At 37.2% G+C, this 23,113-nt stretch overlaps 1 protein-coding gene across 1 annotated transcript in view; it reads right to left on the bottom strand.

Moving 5' to 3' along the window:
* The window catches only part of LOC128260871 (acetylcholine receptor subunit alpha-like), a 70,230-nt gene that overhangs the window by 8,755 nt on the left and 38,362 nt on the right, over positions 1–23,113 (bottom strand). The window contains exons 5-9 of the mRNA XM_052994172.1: positions 14,155–14,323; positions 8,470–8,606; positions 6,709–6,855; positions 6,529–6,621; positions 4,783–5,776 (exon numbers count right to left, since the gene is read on the bottom strand). Of these exons, the coding sequence (XP_052850132.1) occupies positions 4,783–5,776; positions 6,529–6,621; positions 6,709–6,855; positions 8,470–8,606; positions 14,155–14,323 (1,540 nt within the window). The remainder of the gene's footprint in view (positions 1–4,782; positions 5,777–6,528; positions 6,622–6,708; positions 6,856–8,469; positions 8,607–14,154; positions 14,324–23,113) is intronic.

Below are 23,113 nucleotides of genomic sequence, written 5' to 3'. Positions count from 1 at the left end.
GACAACCTATGCCATCCATCCCTGATCGATTAAAAACAAATAATTTAGTTTTGACAAAAAAACCGAATTTTGAAAAATGTATTTTTGTCCAAATTTCTGACTTTTTTGTAAGGTGGTACATCATCATTTTTTGCAGAAAACTGAAAATCTGAAAAAATTTTAATTGTGAATGCCATTTGATTGGAAATTTTATTACGAATTCAACGGTGTGTGACATTCCAATATTTGACCATTATTTCCCAGGGTTTTGACACAAAAACCAAGTTTTTAATGGGTTTTTTTTTTGGGTTTTCGGCGATTTTTTAAGCAAAATTTTTTCTGAAGAGTCTTTTTGTTGTAACTTTGCCAAAAAAAGACCCAAAGTCAAAAGAGTTGCTATTTTGAACAGCTGACAACCTATGCCATCCATCCCTGATCGATTGAAAACAAATAATTTAGTTTTGACAAAAAAAACCGAATTTTGAAATACGTTTTTGGAAAATGTATTTTTGTCCAAATTTCTGACTTTTTTGTAAGGGGGTACATCATCATTTTTTGCAGAAAATTGAAAATCTGAAAAATTTTTAACTGTGATTGCCATTTGATTGGAAATTTTATTACGAATTCAACGGTGTAAGACATTCCAACATTTGACCATTATTTCCCAGGGTTTTGACACAAAAACCAAGTTTTTAATGGGTTTTTGGGGTTTTCGGCGATTTGTTATGCAAAATTTTTTCTGAAGAACCTTTTTGTTGTAACTTTGCCAAAATAAGACCCAAAGTCAAAAGAGTTGCTATTTTGAACAGCTGACAACCTATGCCATCCATCCCTGATCGATTGTAAACAAATAATTTAGTTTTGACAAAAAAACCGAATTTTGAAAAACGTTTTTGAAAAATTTATTTTGTCCAAATTTCTGACTTTTTTGTAAGGGGGTACATCATCATTTTTTGAAGAAAATTGAAAATCTGAAAAATTTTTAACTGTGAATGCCATTTGATTGGAAATTTTATTACGAATTCAACGGTGTATGACATTCCAACATTTGACCATTATTTCCCAGGGTTTTGACACAAAAACCAAGTTTTTAATGGGTTTTTTGGGGTTTTCGGCGATTTTTTAAACAACATTTTTTCTGAAGAGTATTTTTGTTGTAACTTTGCCAAAATAAGACCCAAAGTCAAAAGAGTTGCTATTTTGAACAGCTGACAACCTATGCCATCCATCCCTGATCGATTCAAAACAAATAATTTAGTTTTGACAAAAAAACCGAATTTTGAAAAACGTTTTTGGAAAAATTTATTTTTGTCCAAATTTCTGACTTTTTTGTAAGGGGGTACATCATCATTTTTTGCAGAAAATTGAAAATCTGAAAAATTTTTAACTGTGAATGCCATTTTATTGGAAATTTTATTACGAATTCAACGGTGTATGACATTCCAACACTTGACCATTATTTCCCAGGGTTTTGACACAAAAACCAAGTTTTTAATGGGTTTTTTTGGGGTTTTCGGCGATTTTTTAAGCAAAATTTTTCTGAAGAGTCTTTTTGTTGTAACTTTGCCAAAATAAGACCAAAAGTCAAAAGAGTTGCTATTTTGAACAGCTGACAACCTATGCCATCCATCCCTGATCGATTGAAAACAAATAATTTAGTTTTGACAAAAAAACCGAATTTTGAAAAACGTTTTTTGAAAAATGTATTTTTGTCCAAATTTCTGACTTTTTTGTAAGGGGGTACATCATCATTTTTTGCAGAAAATTGAAAATCTGAAAAAATGTTAACTGTGAATGCCATTTGATTGGAAATTTTATTACGATTTCAACGGTGTATGACATTCCAACATTTGACCATTATTTCCCAGGGTTTTGACACAAAAACCAAGTTTTTAATGGGTTTTTTGGGGTTTTCGGCGATTTTTTAAGCAAAATTTTTCTGAAGAGTCTTTTTGTTGTAACTTTGCCAAAATAAGACCCAAAGTCAAAAGAGTTGCTATTTTGAACAGCTGACAACCTATGCCATCCATCCCTGATCGATTGAAAACAAATAATGTAGTTTTGACAAAAAAACCGAATTTTGAAAAACGTTTTTTGAAAAATTTATTTTTGTCCAAATTTCTGACTTTTTTGTAAGGGGGTACATCATCATTTTTTGCAGAAAATTGAAAATCTGAAAAAATGTTAACTGTGAATGCCATTTGATTGGAAATTTTATTACGATTTCAACGGTGTATGACATTCCAACATTTGACCATTATTTCCCAGGGTTTTGACACAAAAACCAAGTTTTTAATGGGTTTTTGGGGTTTTCGGCGATTTTTTAAGCAAAATTTTTCTGAAGAGTCTTTTTGTTGTAACTTTGCCAAAATAAGACCCAAAGTCAAAAGAGTTGCTATTTTGAACAGCTGACAACCTATGCCATCCATCCCTGATCGATTGAAAACAAATAATGTAGTTTTGACAAAAAAACCGAATTTTGAAAAACGTTTTTTGAAAAATTTATTTTTGTCCAAATTTCTGACTTTTTTGTACATCATCATTTTTTGCAGAAAATTGAAAATCTGAAAAAATGTTAACTGTGAATGCCATTTGATTGGAAATTTTATTACGATTTCAACGGTGTATGACATTCCAACATTTTACCATTATTTCCCAGGGTTTTGACACAAAAACCAAGTTTTTAATGGGTTTTTGGGGTTTTCGGCGATTTGTTAAGCAAAATTTTTTCTGAAGAGTCTTTTTGTTGTAACTTTGCCAAAATAAGACCCAAAGTCAAAAGAGTTGCTATTTTGAACAGCTGACAACCTATGTCATCCATCCCTGATCGATTGAAAACAAATAATTTAGTTTTGACAAAAAAACCGAATTTTGAAAAACGTTTTTGAAAAATTTATTTTTGTCCAAATTTCTGACTTTTTTGAAAGGGGGTACATCATCATTTTTTGCAGAAAATTGAAAATCTGAAAAAATTTTAACTGTGAATGCCATTTGATTGGAAATTTTATTACGAATTCAACGGTGTATGACATTCCAACATTTGACCATTATTTCCCAGGGTTTTGACACAAAAACCAAGTTTTTAATGGGTTTTTGGGGTTTTCGGCGATTTTTTAAGCAAAATTTTTTCTGAAGAGTCTTTTTGTTGTACCCTTGCCAAAATAAGGCCCAAAGTCAAAAGAGTTGCTATTTTGAACAGCTGACAACCTATGTCATCCATCCCTGATCGATTGAAAACATATAATTTAGTTTTGACAAAAAAACCGAATTTTGAAAAACGTTTTTGAAAAATTTATTTTTGTCCAAATTTCTGACTTTTTTGTAAGGGGGTACATCATCATTTTTTGCAGAAAATTGAAAATCTGAAAAATTTTTAACTGTGAATGCCATTTGATTGGAAATTTTATTACGAATTCAACGGTGTATGACATTCCAACATTTGACCATTATTTCCCAGGGTTTTGACACAAAAACCAAGTTTTTAATGGGTTTTTGGGGTTTTCGGCGATTTTTTAAACAACATTTTTTCTGAAGAGTATTTTTGTTGTAACTTTGCCAAAATAAGACCCAAAGTCAAAAGAGTTGCTATTTTGAACAGCTGACAACCTATGCCATCCATCCCTGATCGATTCAAAACAAATAATTTAGTTTTGACAAAAAAACCGAATTTTGAAAAACGTTTTTGGAAAAATTTATTTTTGTCCAAATTTCTGACTTTTTTGTAAGGGGGTACATCATCATTTTTTGCAGAAAATTGAAAATCTGAAAAATTTTTAACTGTGAATGCCATTTTATTGGAAATTTTATTACGAATTCAACGGTGTATGACATTCCAACACTTGACCATTATTTCCCAGGGTTTTGACACAAAAACCAAGTTTTTAATGGGTTTTTTTGGGGTTTTCGGCGATTTTTTAAGCAAAATTCTTCTGAAGAGTCTTTTTGTTGTAACTTTGCCAAAATAAGACCAAAAGTCAAAAGAGTTGCTATTTTGAACAGCTGACAACCTATGCCATCCATCCCTGATCGATTGAAAACAAATAATTTAGTTTTGACAAAAAAACCGAATTTTGAAAAACGTTTTTTGAAAAATGTATTTTTGTCCAAATTTCTGACTTTTTTGTAAGGGGGTACATCATCATTTTTTGCAGAAAATTTAAAATCTGAAAAAATTTTAACTTGAATGCCATTCGATTGGAAATTTTATTACGATTTCAACGGTGTATGACATTCCAACATTTGACCATTATTTCCCAGGGTTTTGACGCAAAAACCAAGTTTTTAATGGGTTTTTTGGGGTTTTCGGCGATTTTTAAGCAAAATTATTCTGAAGAATCTTTTTGTTGTAACTTTGCCAAAATAAGACCCAAAGTCAAAAGAGTTGCTATTTTGAACAGCTGACAACCTATGCCATCCATCCCTGATCGATTGAAAACAAATAATTTAGTTGTGACAAAAAAACCGAATTTTGAAAAAGGTTTTTTGAAAAATTTATTTTTGTCCAAATTTTTGACTTTTTTGTAAATCTGAAAAATTTTTAACTGTGATTGCCATTTGATTGGAAATTTTATTACGAATTCAACGGTGTAACCATTCCAACATTTGACCATTATTTCCCCGGGGTTTTGACACAAAAACCAAGTTTTTTTTTAGCAACTCAAAAGAGTTGCTATTTTGAACAGCTGGCACCTATACTATCTATTCCCGGTTGAATACAATATTTGTTTTGATACAAAAAACGAATTTTGAAAAAAGTTTTTTGAAAAGCTAATTTATGTCTGGCTTTTCTCCCGGTGTACTCACTCTTGTGCTCTCCTCCTCCTTGCGCGTCTGATCAGCGATGTAGGTGACCCCGTCCATGGCCTTGTGGAGTTCGGGGCAGGTGTGCCACCGCTGGCGCACATTGCCACGCCCAGAGCAGCAGTGCGGCCCGCCCTCGCGCTGGCAGGCGGGCAGAATATCACAGACGCCCGCCGGCGGCGGTGGGGGTGGTGGCGTTCCGGCGGCCGCCGCTGCTGCCGCTGCCGAGGTGCTGGGTCCGCCGGAGGCCGCCGCCGCTGCCGCTGAAGTGCTGGGTCGCTGGTGGTGCTGGTACTGCTGCTGCTGCTGGTGGTGGTGCAGCTGCTGGTGGTGCAGCAGCTCCGACGACTGACAAGCGGCCCCGGCGCCCATGCCCTGGTGGATCTGGATGGTACCGCTGCAGCAGGAGTCTGCCAGGGTCGAGGCGGTGGCCACCGAGTTAACCGTCGTCGTCGACTTTATCACATTCGGATTGGCCATGCCGAGGTCGCTGGTGGTGGTGGAGGCGTGCGCCTGGTAGGCGTGCTGCGGCAGCGGCGAGAAGTTGGCTGAGCAGCTCGACTGCTGGCGGTACAGGTGACCCCCGCTGCCGCCGCCTCCCCCTGACCCATAACCCCCGCCAGCACCACCGTTCCCATTCCCATTTCCATTGCCATTCCCATTCTGACCCGTCTGGCTGGAGGTCGAGGTCATCTGGCGGAACTTGGTGGGCGTGAGTGGGTGATCGAGCAGCGAGCCGCCCGTCTGCTGGTACTGATTGTGGTACTGGGCGTCGATCAGCGAGGATGTGGTCGAGGTCTGCTGGTTGGCCGTGGACATGGTCGGCGGATACAGGGAGCTCAGATGGCCGGTGATGGTGGAGGCGCCTCCCCCTCCCAGTCCTCCCCCCATGCCACCCATGCCCATGCCGCACTCGTCCATCAGGTTGTAGGTCTGCACGCGGTGCTGTAAGTGCGGTGAGGTGCTCCGCGAAGTCGTCTTTGGGCTGTGGTGCATCCTAAAAGTGTACATAAACACATCGTTATCTAAAAGCTTTATTGCTCGTCAAATTAGTGACACCGATAAAAAATCGCTAGTTGATTAGGCCTATAAAAGATTCCTGTAGTTTCACAAATCATTTTAAAGCTCGGTCCAAAAAAATAGTTATTTAAAACTTTTATTTTTAAAAGACTTTTAGGATTCTTAAGAGTTTATAAACCGAAAAAATAAATTAAAAACTATAAACAATACACTATTTTGTTAAAACATTTTGTGGGCGCAAGTGAATGAAGTTTTATTTGTTCTTCGATTTTGGCTTAGATTTGTTCACATTGTTTGACTAAAGTAAAAAAGTTTATAAATGAAAATCTCGGATGGCCTTTAAAAATAAAATTACACTTTTGTGCGTTCCTTGCTGTTAAGAGTTCAATTAATATAAACATCTTTGTTCGGTTTTTTCACCTCAAGTTTAGCAAGCAAATGCACTTTAATTTACGTACAAATAAAGACGAAGAAACGGACAAATAAATTCCTCCACACCTTCAAATACTTTTTTTATTTTCCTAAGTAAATAGTAGATTTAGTACCTCACTTAAATAACTTAAAAGTAATTAATAACTGAGAAGCGGAGTGCAACAGAAATGTTTTTATTTTGGTTTTACAAACGAATAAGAGCTCAATTATATTTGTCCGTAACTTTATCTGGTTATTTTTGAATTTTGCTAAATAAATATATGTAAATGCATAATAACAAATAGTTTCCAAACCTACCGAGACAAGGCCACCGGCGGTGGCAGCGGTGGTATTTGATCCCTCAGTTCGAGTCCGTTGCAGGTGCGCACCATCAGCCGGCGCGAGGATTTTCTGTGGATTAGAGAGGTCCAAGGACCAAGGAAGTCGGTGTTTAATAAGGAAACCCTGTCACTGTCAGTGTGGCCAGTGTCCACTCACATCATCTCGCTGATCGGATAAAGCGGACGCCGCATGACCAGGAAGCGGGGCAGCTGGTTGATGAACACGGTCCGCACCCAAGGAGCCATCGTGTGCGTCTGCGGCGACCGGAAGTGGATGTTCAGCACCAGCACCGTGACACATATGCTGCACGGCGAGAAATTGGGGAGCCGATAATTTATATTGAAAAATCGTGTATTATCAATAGATACAGTTCCATAAAATATTTAGAAATATCACTTTATCTTATATTATACAAATAACTTGTTTGGTTATTATTTGTTGCATAATAATTTAAAAAATATTACTTATATAGTATAACAATGTAGTCAATTCTTTTAAACAGAAATAAATATTTTTTTTTTTTAATGAGAATGGCATTTTCTTGAATGTTTCCAGACGTCTTTAAATTGGGGCATACCGTTTTAGGAACGTTTTTCTATAAAAATGTTGTCCTCTGTTGTAAACAATTTTAGATATGGGAAATACATAAATTAGTTTTAATTTGATTGTAAGCAATTTCGATATTTATAAAACGGATAGAACTGATTTTTTTTAAGCTGTCAAGGGGCATTTTCAGTCGTTTTACTACCTTTTCGAATTAAACTAATGTTTTGTTTCAGATAGAAGTCCAACTTTAGTGTTTTTCTGCTGTTACGTCTATGGATTTCAGCTAGCTTTATAATCTAGATAAATAAATAAATTGTCGCTACGTAGTATGTACCCTCTGCAGTTCAAGGACAAAATGCGGGGGTGGTGAGAACATGCAGAAAGGACTTAAGTGAGTTGCTCCCTTAGTCTGGGTAATTAACTTTCGACGCCCACGTCTAATTAGCAGCTGGCCAAGGCGTTGGAAAAGAATAAGGGCGGTGGGTTGAGCGCTGGAACGGCAGAGGCCGGGTAGAGGGGAAAAGGGTGTCCTGCCAGCCTTAATTACATCATTTGAGGCGAGGTCCTGTTGCGCCACTGGCGATTCCATTGTTGGCAGACTCGCCGACTCTCCGACTCTCAGACGACTTTTGTTTACCAACAATTAGGCGACCATCATTTGGTGTGCCGGCCAGCCGCCTTGTGGGCGTGGCAAATGACTGTAAATTGCCGCAGCCATTTAATAGGCCCCCAGCGGGGAGTGGGCGTGGCACCAAGCCAAACAAAGTCGAACGGCTGCCGAGCATCGAGTTTTATTTTCTGCCTCCGTTTGCAAACTTCCCAAAAAACATATAAAAAAAAACAGCGGAAGTTTGAAAAACTTTTTAAACTACACATTTGAGTATTTTCCCAGACTCAAAATATTTTTTTTTATATGATAATGGATTCTTCAAATATACAATTTGTAAAGCATATTGTGTGTTTTTCATCATTAAATTCCATAGATATTTCTTTTTATTTAAAAGTAGCTGCTTTAAATGATTTTATTAAAAAATATGTAAATTGAACATATTAACTAAATATGAAGGTTATTTTACAAACCAATTAATCTGACCAAAAGTACCTACCATTCAGTATTTAGAATAAAAAGTTGCATGAATTTAAATTGTATATATGACTTAATATTAAGTCAGAACAATAATTGCTTAGAAATATACTAATAACAGTTTAGGGAATTAATTACATGAATACGTATTGTTCTAGAATTAGGACTATTGCCAGACCAATTAATCTTTAATAATTTAAGAATATTGTTGGTTTGCAGCATCCTCTGGCTGCGTTAGAGGCACATTTGGCTCTGTGGCATCGGTGATGAAAGAGGAGGGGACTCACCTGAAGGTATCCAGTATCATGGTGAAGAGCACGAACTTTCCCAGCAGTGGCACCACCAGCGATGTGGGCGGAATGATTTCCGCAAGTAGCAGGAAGAACACAGTGAGCGACAGCAGAATGGATATGCTTAATGAGACCTGCAAAATATATATATACACAAGGGAGTTAGTGCGAGCGAGACAGGAAGTTGGGGAATAGGGTCCTGGAGGCTGGGGGCGTGGAAAATCGAGCTGCACGTCGAGCGGAAAATCTAAAGCGTCATAAAGATGCGACAATTGCAAACTTCGAACTGCGAGCTACGAACAACAACGGGAAACTCCCGGTCCGATAAGGTATCTCATTTATAATGCATAAATATTGCTCAGACGCAGCTTAAGCTGTTTTCCCGCCATGGAGAATTTTCCATTTTACTTTTACTTGTAACCAACTTTAATAGTGGCGAAATCAGGGTTTACAAATCGATTAAAATTATGCTGCTTTTAGATATGAGGTCTCCGAGAATTCTTTTAAGTCTATATTACAAAACTCAATAACTCTAAGTACTTAACAAGAGAACGTACTTAATAAATTAGATCGATGAAATGTTAACAAATATTATAAATTATGTTTAAATAGTTTAATTTGTCTAATAAAATAGTAATACAATTAACATACAACAGTCGTTTGGAAAAAATAATTAATATAAAAATACGTTTGGTCGTATTCATTAATATCGAATAGTAACAGCAGTCATTAGGATTAATTTGTTATAACAGCAAAGACATCTAAGCCGTTTGGATTAATTATTAAACATAAAACAGTTTAGCTGGCTTACTGTTAATTAATAAAGTTAATTAATAAAGAAAAGTTACGCTTGACATAGTAAATTAATAAGGCAAAATCGCTTAAGCCTTTTCAATTTAGGTGCGCAATTAATAGACTTAGTTGGTAGGCCAATTAAGTAACGACCTTATATTTTGATTTATAATTTACTAGGCAATTAAATATTTATGAATGGCTTATCAATTGAAAGAATTTGTTAAAATATAAAAACCAAATCGATGAATATTTACTTACTTAACTAAATCCATAAAAATTTCAATGTGATTGATTTTATCATTTAAAATGGTCACATGGATTTTTCATTTAACACTTGGTTAATTACTTATGGCTGTGTAATTTTTAATTTCAGTGCCAGACAATCGGCAGTATTTGCCTGGCCGGCAATTGGAGCCATAAATCCAAATTGATTTAGAATGCCTAAGCGGGCATCACAAGCAAATAATAAGCCCGGGCAACGGGGCGTATGAAAAAGCGGTTTGTCAGTCGGCAATTGCGGCCTTGCCAAAAGCTGGCCAACAAATCATATGCAAAAGCAAAGGCAAAGGCAGTGGAAAATGGGAAATACCGAAGAAGAAAATGCCGTCGTTAAAATGGAAACGAAAACGCGGCATACTTTTCAGGGCGCTCAATAAAGCGCAAAATGATTTGTAGAAGTGGGCGGCAGTCGGCAGTCGGCAAGGGGGAGTGGCAGCTCACCTTATTTATGCCTAAGCTGCTTGTAATGAAGTGTGTTTGTATGCGTGAGTGAGATGTGAGTGTGTTTGCAGAAAGTAATTAAATGTCGAAAATGGGACGCGCGATTTGAGTCTCCCTTCTGTCTGTGTGTGTGTGTTTGTATATGACTGTGTGTGTGTGTCTGACTGTGTACGGCATTAATTTTCGATGCTTAATGATTTTATGATAATTAGGCTTAGATTGGGGCCATCGCTTGTAAAGCGATTAGTGACGTTGCCTAATTAAGGTTACAACTTGCCAAGCAAATCCAATGGCAGCATCCTCGACCTTTCCACTACTAATACACTTGCAAAACAAAGGACTCCTGTTCATTGAAAGTTATGTTACAGTACAGGTCTATAATTATATTGAGACTTTTTTTTAATTTTCTAGAATGATAATAAATAGCTTAATAAAAACAATTAAATATTTTTATTTATTGTAGTGCATATTTTGTATTTACTTTTATAACAATGAAATCTTTACGTTCGCTCAAAGATAAAAGCTTATTTTGCTCTAGGTTAGTTCTTATGAAACAACTACAGAAACACTTAGAAATAACATAGAACAGAAAATTTAATTTATTTTAACCCTAATTGCGTTCTCAGTGTGTTTGTGCCATTGAATGGAGTGCCTCAGAGATGGTAGCGATGGGCAGGGGGATCGGGATCCGTGTGCAGTCGAACCATGCTCCCATCACCGGTAGGTCGCTCATTATTTATGCAAATGCTCGGTGTAATTAAGGTGGCCAAATGTATTTCGGTTACGATTTCGGTTCTGCTGGGTTGAGTTAGGTTCGGTCTGGATGGTTCGATGGCTGGACCGCCAACTGATGGGACAGTTTCAATCTGGACTCTGTTCGTAAAACGTAATTGTTTTGGCCATAAAAAAAACGATGCAAATAAACGAAGAGGAATCGGGAACAGTGCGGCTACTTAGTATTGGAAAAGTAGCACTTCGTTTTCTGCACAGGAAAAAAAAAATGTAGCTAGTCTCAAAAATCTTTAGACATTTAATTATTATAATTTCGATTATTGTTATTATTATTTAAAAATTAAAATATGGGCATGATTGTTTTGGAAACAGCAGTTTATTTCGTTTATAACATCATAATAAAAGGTTCGGAGCATTTAACATGTTTCTGTTTAAAAGTCTCGTAATTAATTAAAAGCAAAAATATGAAGTAAGAAATCTAATTCGTAATTTTCTTTTCATAAATTGATCTGTGGATATCTTGATAATTATTTAAAGTAATTATATAGTTATGTTTTAAAATTGTGCTCGTAACTTTTTGACAACGTTACAATTGGCTAACAAATTAGTAGTTATTAATAACAACAAAAGAACAGAAATTGGTGTTCGACTTGGGGGGTATTTTTTTCGAGTGTGCCACAACCGTTTTCGACCGCCCCCTTTCCACACTCCTGCAATCGGCAATTGCATGAATGAAGTGCGTTGTGGCGCATATGCATGTAAATTGGCAATTCCAATTCCAATTCCGATGCCATCGCCGGTTTGGAACTTCGGCCACGGGGGTCCAAAGGGGCGGGGCGGTGTACGGGGGGCGTGGCGGACGTGCCAGAGTTGCCATAGTTAACTGCAGACTGACCAGTGGCGGGAATTTCGGGCGCAGTTCGCAGTTTGCAGTTCCGCAGTTTGTGTCCTGTTTTATTTCGCTGCCTGCTTTTAGGCGTAAATATTTGCCAGCTCTGTGTTTTGTTGTGTGAGTGTGTGAGTCTGTGTGTGTGATTCTGGGTAAGTGTGCGTGCATGGCCATAAAAGGGACAACAGTGCAATGAAATTTGCCCACACGGCACAAATCGTAAATGTTTTCCCTTCCCCAAAACAAAAAAATTAAGGAAGCTGCCACAAAAAGAGGGAAAAAAGTTCCTGGCAAAATAATAACAGACGAAATGATTATTTTTTATTGAACCAGCCAACTTTAAGTACCAGGAAGGAAATATAAGTATTACTTATGGGAGTAAAGTAAATTGCCAATCTATCGAAATTAATCTAACTTGACAATGACGTTGCCAATATAAATAGTTAATTTTTTAAAAATTTTGCAATTTGAGTGTTGGTATAAAATGATTTAATTTTCAAAATAGTAAACTTTAAAATGATAAATAAAAAAGATAAAAAGTCCTTAATACTTGATAAATAATAACTTTTTCGCAACTTATAAATTAATGACATTTTAGTACTAAGCACTTAGATCTTTTTTGGCTGTGATTATAACAAATTTAAATTATTCAAGTTAATTAAACTTTTTTTAAGTAATAATCTTCAAATAATTTTTTTGTTCCTGATTTGATTTATTCAAATGAGACATCTAATTATTATTGCAATATTCTAGAGCCTTAGATATATTTTGTTGTTTTTTATGGAAGAAGATTTGTGTAATCCCAACTTAATTTATCCAAAAACCAATATAACTGGTGTTCAAAGCAGCTTAGCAAACAGCATTAAAAATTGTTTAGGTATATGGTAACCGCCAAGAGTCGTTCAAACAGGTCGCATTCGTGTGACAGGTCGTTGTAATGCGTATATTGTTCGATGAGTACTCATCGAATCGGTTGCTCTCAACTCGATAATGCACACGCAAATCGGGAATTTACATAATGCCTGTTGGGATGGCCCATCAAATGCCCGGCGCTGTCAATATTTATAACATAAATTGCGCTCCGTGAGCGATGGGGAAATGTCGGATGGCATCGGCATCAACCATCGGCATCAACATCAACATCAGCATCAGCATCAGTAATCCACAAACCGCTTGCGCACACAAATTATTTTTGCATTTTATTTATTTTGAAAATTGGCCGTAATTTATTCATAAGTCCCCAAGCAGCATGTAAATGTTTATATTTATGCATTATGCCATTTCGTGTTTTCAGTCTCGTTTGGCTTTTTCCCTCAAATAATCGCTAAAGAACCGCAAAAAAACGCGCCAGACTTTTGTTCGCATTAAATTGAATACATCGTGTAATTTTATTTACTCAAACTTAAATGATGGCAAACTGGGCGAAAAAATACCCCCCCACATAGGCACACACACACACACACACACGCATAACACAGAAAGCAAACAGAACACCCGAAAAAAAAATATTAAAATCAAAACGAATAAAATGTTGAAATGCATTTTCATTTTCATTTGAGAGTGAAATCATTTATTTTTTTTTGCTTTTTTAATTAAAAGCACATTTTTAGCGGATGGGCGTGGGACTGAGCTGGCAATAAATTATGGCAATTGGTTTAATGCAAAAAAATCAGAATGGTGAAAAGCGCTGGGAAAATGGCAGCAGATGTGAACAAAGACAATGTAGCGGGGAAATGGGTAATGGTAAATTCAAGCTAATGCATTTCAGCTGCGGATGAACTTGATTCTAATGGTTAATTTCCCTATGAATAAATGCAATAACATGTGTATCATTAGCATAAATCGAGTGGCAGAAGCTAAAGCTTTTAGACAGCCGGGCCGCAACAATTGTGCGACTGATTTAATTAAACTTCAGCTCTTTAATTGAACCCGTTTATCAGTCAAAGTACACAATAAAAACTCTAGCATATAAATGGCATAGGGCTACATTTATTTCTATAAATCCAAATAATTACTTTTTTCACTTAACTATTTGTCGACTGGTTGGTGGAAACGTTATCTACCTAAACATATTAATATAGTTTTTATTTTTAAATCTAAGTACTTGGCTTATAAATCTACAATTTATGTATAAAAAATGTTTTGAGGAAATGTTCGGCTTCTGAAATCGTTGAAAGTTATATATGTTTTTAGTAATTTAAGTAGTCGAAGTTTAAAATTAAAAATAAATAGATAATAAGGACTTACTAGTATTAGGTGTTTTCTTAGTTTTACTCAGAAAAATAAGTTGTATATTATAACTAGTTGAAAATCATAACTAGTTTATATGCATGAGAATTTTGATATTTTATTATCTCTCCTGAGCAAAATAAGTTGGGAATTAGTAAGCTTTGTTTCCTAATTTTTAACCCATTAGTGATTGCGAATTGGTTTATTTAATTATCTCCCTATTAGAAAAACCATTTGGGTATTGCAAGTAGTTGGCAATAGTAGGCCTTAGTTATTTTCCAAGAATTTTTCAGTCCCAGGGGTCGGCGTGAACTCACCTTTTCGCCACTGTCCGATGGCAGATAGAACACGAGGATGGTGAGGAAGCTGATGCCCATGCAGGGGATGATCAGGTTGACCGTGTAGAAGAGGGTCTTGCGGCGCATCGTAATGTTGAAGGTGATGTCCAGATATGGCTCATCGCAGCACGTATAGAACTTCTCATTCCTGGAAAAAAACAACCAGAAAAACCAGAAATGAAAGGGGAAATCAAGGGATGAGCTAGGCAAATTGGTACGCAGCGCGTAAATATTTATTAAGGTTCATTCTGGCTGCCGATATTTATATTGATGGTATTTTTGTGGCGTTGCCGTTGCAGCATCCGCAGTGTCAGCCACCCAAAGCCTATATTTATTTACATAAATACACATATATTCCCAGATATATGGCTCTCCAATCACATAAATCATCGGCCGCATGATAAATATTGTAAAATGCTGAAAAAATATTGGCCTAACTGCTAACTGAGTGTCAAACTGTGTATATTTTGTGTATTTTTGCGTAGCTGCGAATCGAAAGGGAGTGGCTTCAAAACATTCGAATACGCGAAAAATAATTGTGAGATGCAGTGAAGGAAATGGCTTAAAAAACTGTGGTGTCAAGGTTTCCATGCTGTAATAAGCTTCGATATTTGTCCTGAAAACCAACCAATAAAAATGTCTATAAACTGAACAACTAACAATGGGTAGGATATATTATTTTGAAAAACCAAGGATTTAACAAAATTGTTTCCTCAACAATTTTACATGTTGTTACAAAATGTATAAATTGGAAATATCATTTTGTTAATTTTTTGCTTGTTTATTTTAATAATTTTGTATAAAAGTATGCAAAGCATGTTCATAAATGATTCCGTATTATGCAATTATAATATTTTGTAATATTAGGACCCATTATTTCTAAAAGTGCAAAACTGTTTCTTTAAAAATAATCCAATTAGGATGACCAACTGAAAAATCCCTGCCACTTGAACTAACTCTCTGAAACTTTAATCCATTTGCGTTAATCAGTTCGACAGTCATTCAGAATTTGAGCTCTTCTCATATTTTTGTTTGCCCCTTTTTCTTCCTTTTTTCTTGAATAATTTAAAAGTTAATAATCTTTGACTACGGCTGCCCACCAAAAAAAAGGAGAAAATAAAAAAATAATGAAGGAAAAGAAAGAGAATTTTTGTAAATTGAGTCGAGCGGATTTTTCCTTGTTTTCTTTTTTTTCCCCCGTCGCACTTGAAGAACTCTTCGAACAGTAGCTGCCAGGGCACAAAACAACGAAACTGTATAAATAAAAAAATTCGCTACTGCTGGGCAAAAAAAAAAAGGGGTAACCGTAACCGCCCCTCCTCGCGAAACTTTTTGCTGTGCTATATGACCGGGCCATCAATAATTCCGAGGGGCTTGCGGCTTCATTTTGAATAAGAAAATATTGTAAATAAATAATAAACAAGGCAAGGAGCAGGGATAAAGCGTGGGAAAGGCCGGGGGGAAGTACGAGGGTGCGGACACAATAACGACAACGAGGACGACAGCGAGGACGAGAACAAGAACGGCAAGGATGTGGCCGGCAGGCAACTAACTGTTTGTGGCAGTTGACTTCCCTCCAAATAGAAATGAAGTATGTGGCAATAGGCACACAAAACGGGGCGAAAAGCGGGCCAAAATGGGACGGGAATCCGGGATTGAAGGCCAACATCTTGTGGGTTAGTTTTGATGGCTGCAGCAATAAAATATAATTTGCCAAGGCAATTCCAAATGTCAGTCACTCAGAAGGGCCAAAGATATGGGAAGAGCACTGAATGGTAAGAAGATACGAATAGATGAGATATGGCAAAGGTATTGCTTAAAAAGGCCTTCATAAATATAAGAAAATTAGTTATTGCAATGAACTTTATGTATACTACCTGCAACAAAAGGACAATTTTTGGGAAAGTTATATGCAAATAGGATAAAAACTGAGAAAAAGTTTGAGTAGAAACGGACTGAAATTAAAATACCCTCTTCAAGGGTATAACAAAATAATACATTTAATGTTATAACTATTATTAAATAAACCATAATTATTGTTCCACCACTTTATTAACATTAGTTTAACTTCATTTCTTACATTGCAAATGGAAAACCGATTGCCTGTGTCCATTAAATGAACATTTAAATGTGCCAAAACACAAGTGGGCGCAAAACCCTAAGACCCAAGATCCTTCAGCTCACTTGGCTTTGCAAAGTCCCCCGATCGAATGCGAAAAATGTAATATGGCTACAGATTAAGTCTGCTGAAGTGAGCTTTGGTCAACAGGCCATGGAGTGTCCGAATGCGGGGGAATCCCCGCTCTACCGCCACCGCCACCATTACTCCTTAAAGATAAGTCCCTGCAGACAGAGACACACGAGTTCTCTGGCCCCGAAAAAAACGAGAAGAAGAGGAAGAGGCAAACTTGAAAGACCCTTAAGTCAGCAAACGGGGTGGCGCAGAGTGGGTGGCTTGGTACGTGTAAAGGTCAGTGTAATAAGCTCGGTGACTTGGTGGGTTCGCTTGGTTAGTTGGTTAGCAACCATGATGGGAAAACATACAATAAATCATAAAATAGGCAAGAAAAAAGGAGAAACACTCACACACACATAGGAATAGTACACGCGTGCCTACACACACACACACACATACAGACACACGGCGCCGGGAGATGGCGCCACATAGGCAAAACACAAAACACTAAAAAAAAAAAAAAACAAAACAAAATAAACAAATAGAGAAAAGACTAGAACACGAACAACAACAAATACCAGCTAAGACCAGCAGAACTTCAGTTTGATTTGACTCGATGGCACATGGCACTCCCATATTTCCATCTCCCCCCATAAACAGAAAACACATCCCTCTTCCTGAAGTTCCGAAATTGGCAACAATTCATCAATGCGTTAGGCCACGCGGCGTATGCATAATAAAGGCTAGGGAAACAGACATAAAAATGTGTTCAGAGGCAGCTAAAAAGAGTCGAAGTCGTTAATATCCTGCCTGAATCCTAAGCTTTTGTGGCAATTTATCATATGTTAAATTTAACCATTATTATAAAGCATTACCAATAATAATATGTGTACGTAGTAATTTTAAGTACGAAAAAATGTTTTTCAAAAAAGAATCTGTGTACAATCGGTATTTATTTTTATCATTTTTTTTACACTTTCCCAAGAGTTTTTGTTATGAATGAGGTGAATTTGCTAATCTAGAAAAGTTAAGATCAAGATCGTTAAGTTTACTTTTAGTGCCTTCAACGATTTGCATTTAAATAATTCATTACTCGATGGCAGCCAAAACGAGAGCAACTGGCAAATGCTCAAAGCCAAAGGAAATGGAAAACAAGCGGAGTCAAACAGATTTTCCACTTTCCCTCTTTCTTTGCCTTTTGTGACCTCTTGGTGAACGATTTTCTAGTGAAACAGATTTTAAATCAAATGTTATTTAGATTTCCAACCGGCTCACCACTCTGCTCTGCTCTGCGTTTGGGTCGCCAAAAAAAATTAAGTGAAATTCCAGCGAAATTGAATGTGTAACTCGGCACGTATTTCAGAAATGGAAGAGGTTTTCCCTTTTTTTTTTGAGGGTCTGGGGTTACCACAGTAAAGTGACCGAAAATGGTCAAATCGCTGGTTGACAACGGGAAATACGGAATACCGGGCCAGATTGAAGGGGAAAAAGCTTGCTGATTGGAGTCAAAGAACAAACGCATAAATACGAAATGATTGGCAACATAAAAAAGAAACGAAGACATAAAGAAAGCACCACCCATTGCCACCTAGTTCGGTGGGAAAACGGGAAAATCGGGGGCAAAACTCGGTGGAGGATAGGTCTCAACGCTTGATTGATTTCAACAACTTTGTGCCAAAAGTTCTCTATGAGCTTTCGAGTGTTTTCTATTCCTCGATTTCTTGTTTTCCTTCCTGCACGGCGAGAAATGGCAAAGAAGTTTGATCGAATAGGGATTTTTAATATTACAAATTACTTACAATATATGCAGCAAACGGAAGCTTCAAACTTTATGCAAACCAGCTAAAAGTTAAACAGATATAGTTTTACATTTCTTTCCGTGAACCCATCTCTCACTTTCCCTTCTGCTTTATAGATTCTCGAATTGAGGCCAGCCAGAAATCAAAGTAAGTAATAGAATTTTAATAACCAACATAAACACGCTTCGTTGCATGACTTGAAAAAAGAAAGTAGAGAAAAGAGAGAAAGTCTCCCAGGATTGGATTTTGCGAAAGTCTCCGAAGGCGAGGCAATCGAGGTGTGACCACAAGCGAAAAAGCAAAGAAGCAAAACAAGAAAAAAGGGGAAAAGGGGAAAAGGGAGAAGATTCTCTGGAAAGTTTGCTAATTATGATTTTAATCGATCTGTGATAAAGCAACGGAACGAGTCTAGGGAGCGCCAAACCTCAAACACAACCGAAAATTGTGCCTGGTAATCAAGCTTTGGTAATTGGGGGAAAGGTGAATGGGGGAAAGTTGTCGAGGAAAACGGGAGGAAAACAGGGGGCTTTCCCAGGGCCTTCGTGGTGTATGTGCCCTGCGTGTTGATTTGATGTTGTAAGACCCATTGCGGCAATTAAACAAAATACAGCCCCCAGGGGAATGGTAGATGTGGATGGCAATACGAGCACGACAACGAAAGACAACTCAATAAGCGGATACAAGAAGATGAAGGCAAGTCAAAGAAATTGTGCAAACAATGAGTTTATTTGAGGCAATATTTAAGGCTTTAATGGTAAAGAGTTAATTTGAATATGTTTAAGGGAAAAGATCTTAAAGTGTGATTGAGAAATAGGTTTTTGGTATTATCCTCATTTATATTTTAAATAAATAAAGCTTTAGGAAATATCAATCTAAATATTAAGGATTTATAATCAGTAAAAATAGAAAATAACTAAGAGTGGCTAATAAAGGAAAGTTATCACCAGCTATACAAAATAAAGTTAAGATAAGTGATGCTGAAAAAATGAAGTAGAAAACAAAACGCGAGCTGAAGGGCTAAAAAAAAAGGCGAGTTAAGAAAACCTCAAGAGTTTCCCGGAAACTTCCTTGTAATATGTCTTAATCCTCAATATATTTTCCAGCATCCAATGACACTTGCCCGTGCCGCCCTGCTAAACTATAAACTGCAAATTGCCAGCCTTGCGCACACTGTCGTTATTTTTCCTATCGGATCGGAGGAAAAGGGTTTTGAACAGGAATAAGCAGGGTTAATTTTATGGGCCCGTGATTGTCCCGACTTTCGATTTTGCCCCCTTTTTCTCAGCTTCAATCCTTGGGGCCTCTTTCGTCGTGCTCTGGCCCACCTGTCCACCTGTTCACCTGTTCACCTGTTCACCTGTCTACCTGTCTGTCTGTCTGTCTGCCTGTCAATCAATGCCTGATTGTCTGCCGCTCCCACCTGTTTTCGGGGGTACCTACCATACAACCTACTTCCCCTCTATTTTCCCACCTGAACGTGCTGCGGACTGCCACGCCCCTGCTGCGCCCCCTCCCCCAGTTAATTTAACTGTCGTTGCGCATTAAAACTGAATCCTGTCGGAGGCTCTGCACAAGTTTTTGGCAGGAGGTACTGGGCTTCATGGGAAAATTGCTCTACGTGCTGTGAATTGTGTTGCAGCATTTTAGGCGCAGCACCAGCCTGCAGACAATAAAAGCTGCTTTTGAAGGGGCGAGGGGGTAGGGGAGAGGGGAGAGGGGAGATGGCAGATTGAGGTGGGGTCGTAAGCGTTTTGGTAAGGTGGCGAAAATGGGGCGTGGCTTGAAGGTTAAGAGACGCACAGCCGGCGGCCGCTTTTGTGAGTGTGTCACGCACTTGTGGCATAATTTACTGCCAATGCCACGCCAAATAAACCAACGCTTTCTCACACTCATACACTTTTAACACACACACACACACAAATGCACTGGTCCACAAACACACACGTAACTGGTGCTGTCAACTTTTTAATTCCCGTCAATGACTTGAGCTCCGTTTTCAGTGGTTTCAGCTCTCCGCTGGCAAAAGGTCTTAACTTGCCATTTATACCCTATCTTTGAGGCACTACAACTAGGCCAGCAACTTTGTCACGCCTTCGTAGAATTCGTACTAAAGATCTTAGTTAATACAAAAAAAACCGGTTATTAACACTGACAAGAATAGGTCAAAACAATTAGGTTTTTGTGTTTCTGGTAAAACTTGTATAGTAATTTTACTGACTATATTTTGTAGCACATTTGGAGAAGACAGTATTTGGAGCAAATGCTTCAGATTTGTTTTCCATTGCTAATTTATATAATATTTGCTAATCATCTTTTTTTTCAAAAGAGTTAATATTAGGGTATTTGGTTAACTTTAATGCCTGCTCATATTTTTTTTGCCCGCTTTGTTTTATTTATTTACTGCTCACTGTAGTTCAGCCTTGTCATTTCCGTCTGTCACGTGCCGCTTATGAAATATGGTGGATGGAGTGGGTAGATTTTATCACTTGGGTCTGGCAGGAGGTCAAAGGGCAAACGAATTAAGCTGTTCAAGTCTTGAATGTTTCAAAATATTCATAGGTGCCATTAAAATCAAAAAGTTCTTAAAATAATTTCTCTGTTTGCACACTGACTGAAGTTTCATAATAATACCTTCAATTTCTTCTAATTTCATATAAGAACATAAACTTTTGAACAAACCTTAAGAAAGGCGAGCAAGCGTTAAAAAAAAACTTTCAGAGATAGAGAATTGAACTCTTGCAACTGATTTATTGACTATATCTTGCCGCCACATGCGACTTTAAAATAGTTCAAGGGAATTATTGCCTTGCTGCCATTCCACTTTCCACTTTCGCCTTTCTCTTTTATATTTTACAGGCTTTCCCACCCAATTTCTCGCCATTCAAATACTCATACACCTGAAGAGTTTACGGCTTTTTGTGCTCCATTTTGGTTCGGTTTAGGAGAACGGTGGGATACATAAACAACACTTTCCCGACATTCGCGGACAATCACCACGCTTTTCCACCTCACCACCTCCCCCGAAAAGTGCACAAAAAAAAAAACATACCCCCATTTATCCTCTGGCTGGTAATACTCATATAAAAATAAAATTACTTTGGAGACGGGAGTCGCGACTTGTTTGTGGCTTCCACGCGTGCCAATGACAACAACCAAAATGAACAACAATAAAAAAGTTAAATCCAAAAGCTAGCTGCGAAAACTAACATGAAAACTCACTACCTTAACTTAGTTTATTTTTTAGTTCTAGTCGATAAAATAATAGTCCTTTTCGTGTTTATTAAGTTTTTATAGATAAAAAAAAAAAAAAACAAAATAAATTTTCTGCCCATATTCGCTTTTTTGTAAGGAGTATTTAGGACTTATTTTGCAGGCAATTTTTTGAATGTGGCGTGTGTAAATAAAAGACAAAAATAAAATAAACTAGTTTAATGAACAGATTTTCTACTGGCATGGTTCTTTTACTTCATAGAAAACAAAACAATGTTTTCATATAAAAAATGTCTATTGCATCTTTTTATATTAGCTACATCTTTTGCATTTAGAAGACTTAAATAAAGTGCTACTTTACAATTTAAAAGTAACAAAGTTGTCTCATTCCAGGACAACACAAAGCAATATCAAAGCAAAAATCCAAGTAAGAAGTGCAACCAAATTATCCTAATGAAAAGTATTTTCAAACTGAATTTTCTCAGTTCATCTAGCACGTGTCATCAACTAATTAATAGCACTCAACAGTATTGCCACCCTGCTCCGCACACAACCCCTTGCCCCCCCACTATTGCCACGCCCCCACTCAACCCATTCAGCTTCCATTAAACCATGGCCGCCCACAAACTCACCTGCCGGCTTCCAACAATCCCAAGATTCCAAACAAAGTTGCGCTAAGTGAAACAAAAATTTCTTGTTGCCTTTTGTCTGGGGCTTAATGCATTAAAGACGAGGTTCTGTACAGCCCCTCCCGCTCTCTCCCATGGTGTGCACACAAGCGTGCCGTCCCCCTATCTCCAAAAGTGGGCGTGGCAATTAAACAACCGCCTCCCGAGTCAAGGAAACAAATTCAGGCAACTTTCACTTTTCTCAGCAGGCAGTGCAAAAGTCACACATTCGCCAACAATTGGGGTCAAAATAATAAGCGACAAGTTATGGTATTAAATTAAAAAGTTAAAAAAGCAACGATTTCATTACAAACAGAAATAATACAAAATAAATGTACATTTAGCATTAATAAAGACTGTCGAAAAAAATTTAAAAATAAATGTAAAAAAACTAAAAAATACTTAATTTATTAAATATTTTCTTTTGATTCAAAAAAAAGATGAATTTTTAAATACTCAAAAGAGCAGGACTTCTGGTTGTATACATGTGAAGGTGCTTAACATACATTTTAATATTCGTACAGAAGAATTGAGTTATTCAATAAATATTGTACTGATCGTAAGTATAGGTAGCAAAGTCTTATGTGTTCCATAAATTAATACTTTTATTAAGCCAATGTCAATATTATTCTGACCGCTGCTGTACGTTCACATATGCCTGACCAGACGGGTAGAAGGAGGAAACATAAGAAGGCCTTCTATTTATTTATATATATAATATTGTTTAGTTTTTTTTTGCCTTTGGCAGTTACTTTTGCCAAAGTTTTTTAATTTAAAAACTTCAAGAAAAAATGGGTGGCGTGGAGAAGAGGAGGTGTAAAGTGCAAATAGGGACCACGCCCACACCCACAGCCAAAGATCATCATCGGCATCGACAACTCAGGTCAGATGCCGTCTCTTTCTACCGGCATATATCTGTCTCTCTTACTTGCATCCTTGACCTGCGTGTGTGGGTGTGTGTGTCTGTGCGTTCTGACATCCTGAAAGATTTGTGTTTGTGTTTTGTGACAGCGACCAAAGCTTTCAAGTAAACTTGCCAAAGGAGTTTCTGCCAAAAATAATTCTTGTTGCCGTTGTCTTGGTGG

This window comes from Drosophila gunungcola (genome assembly GCF_025200985.1).
Source record: "Drosophila gunungcola strain Sukarami chromosome X unlocalized genomic scaffold, Dgunungcola_SK_2 000043F, whole genome shotgun sequence".
Classification (NCBI taxonomy): domain Eukaryota; kingdom Metazoa; phylum Arthropoda; class Insecta; order Diptera; family Drosophilidae; genus Drosophila; species Drosophila gunungcola.
This window is presented reverse-complemented; position numbering and strand designations above follow the sequence as displayed.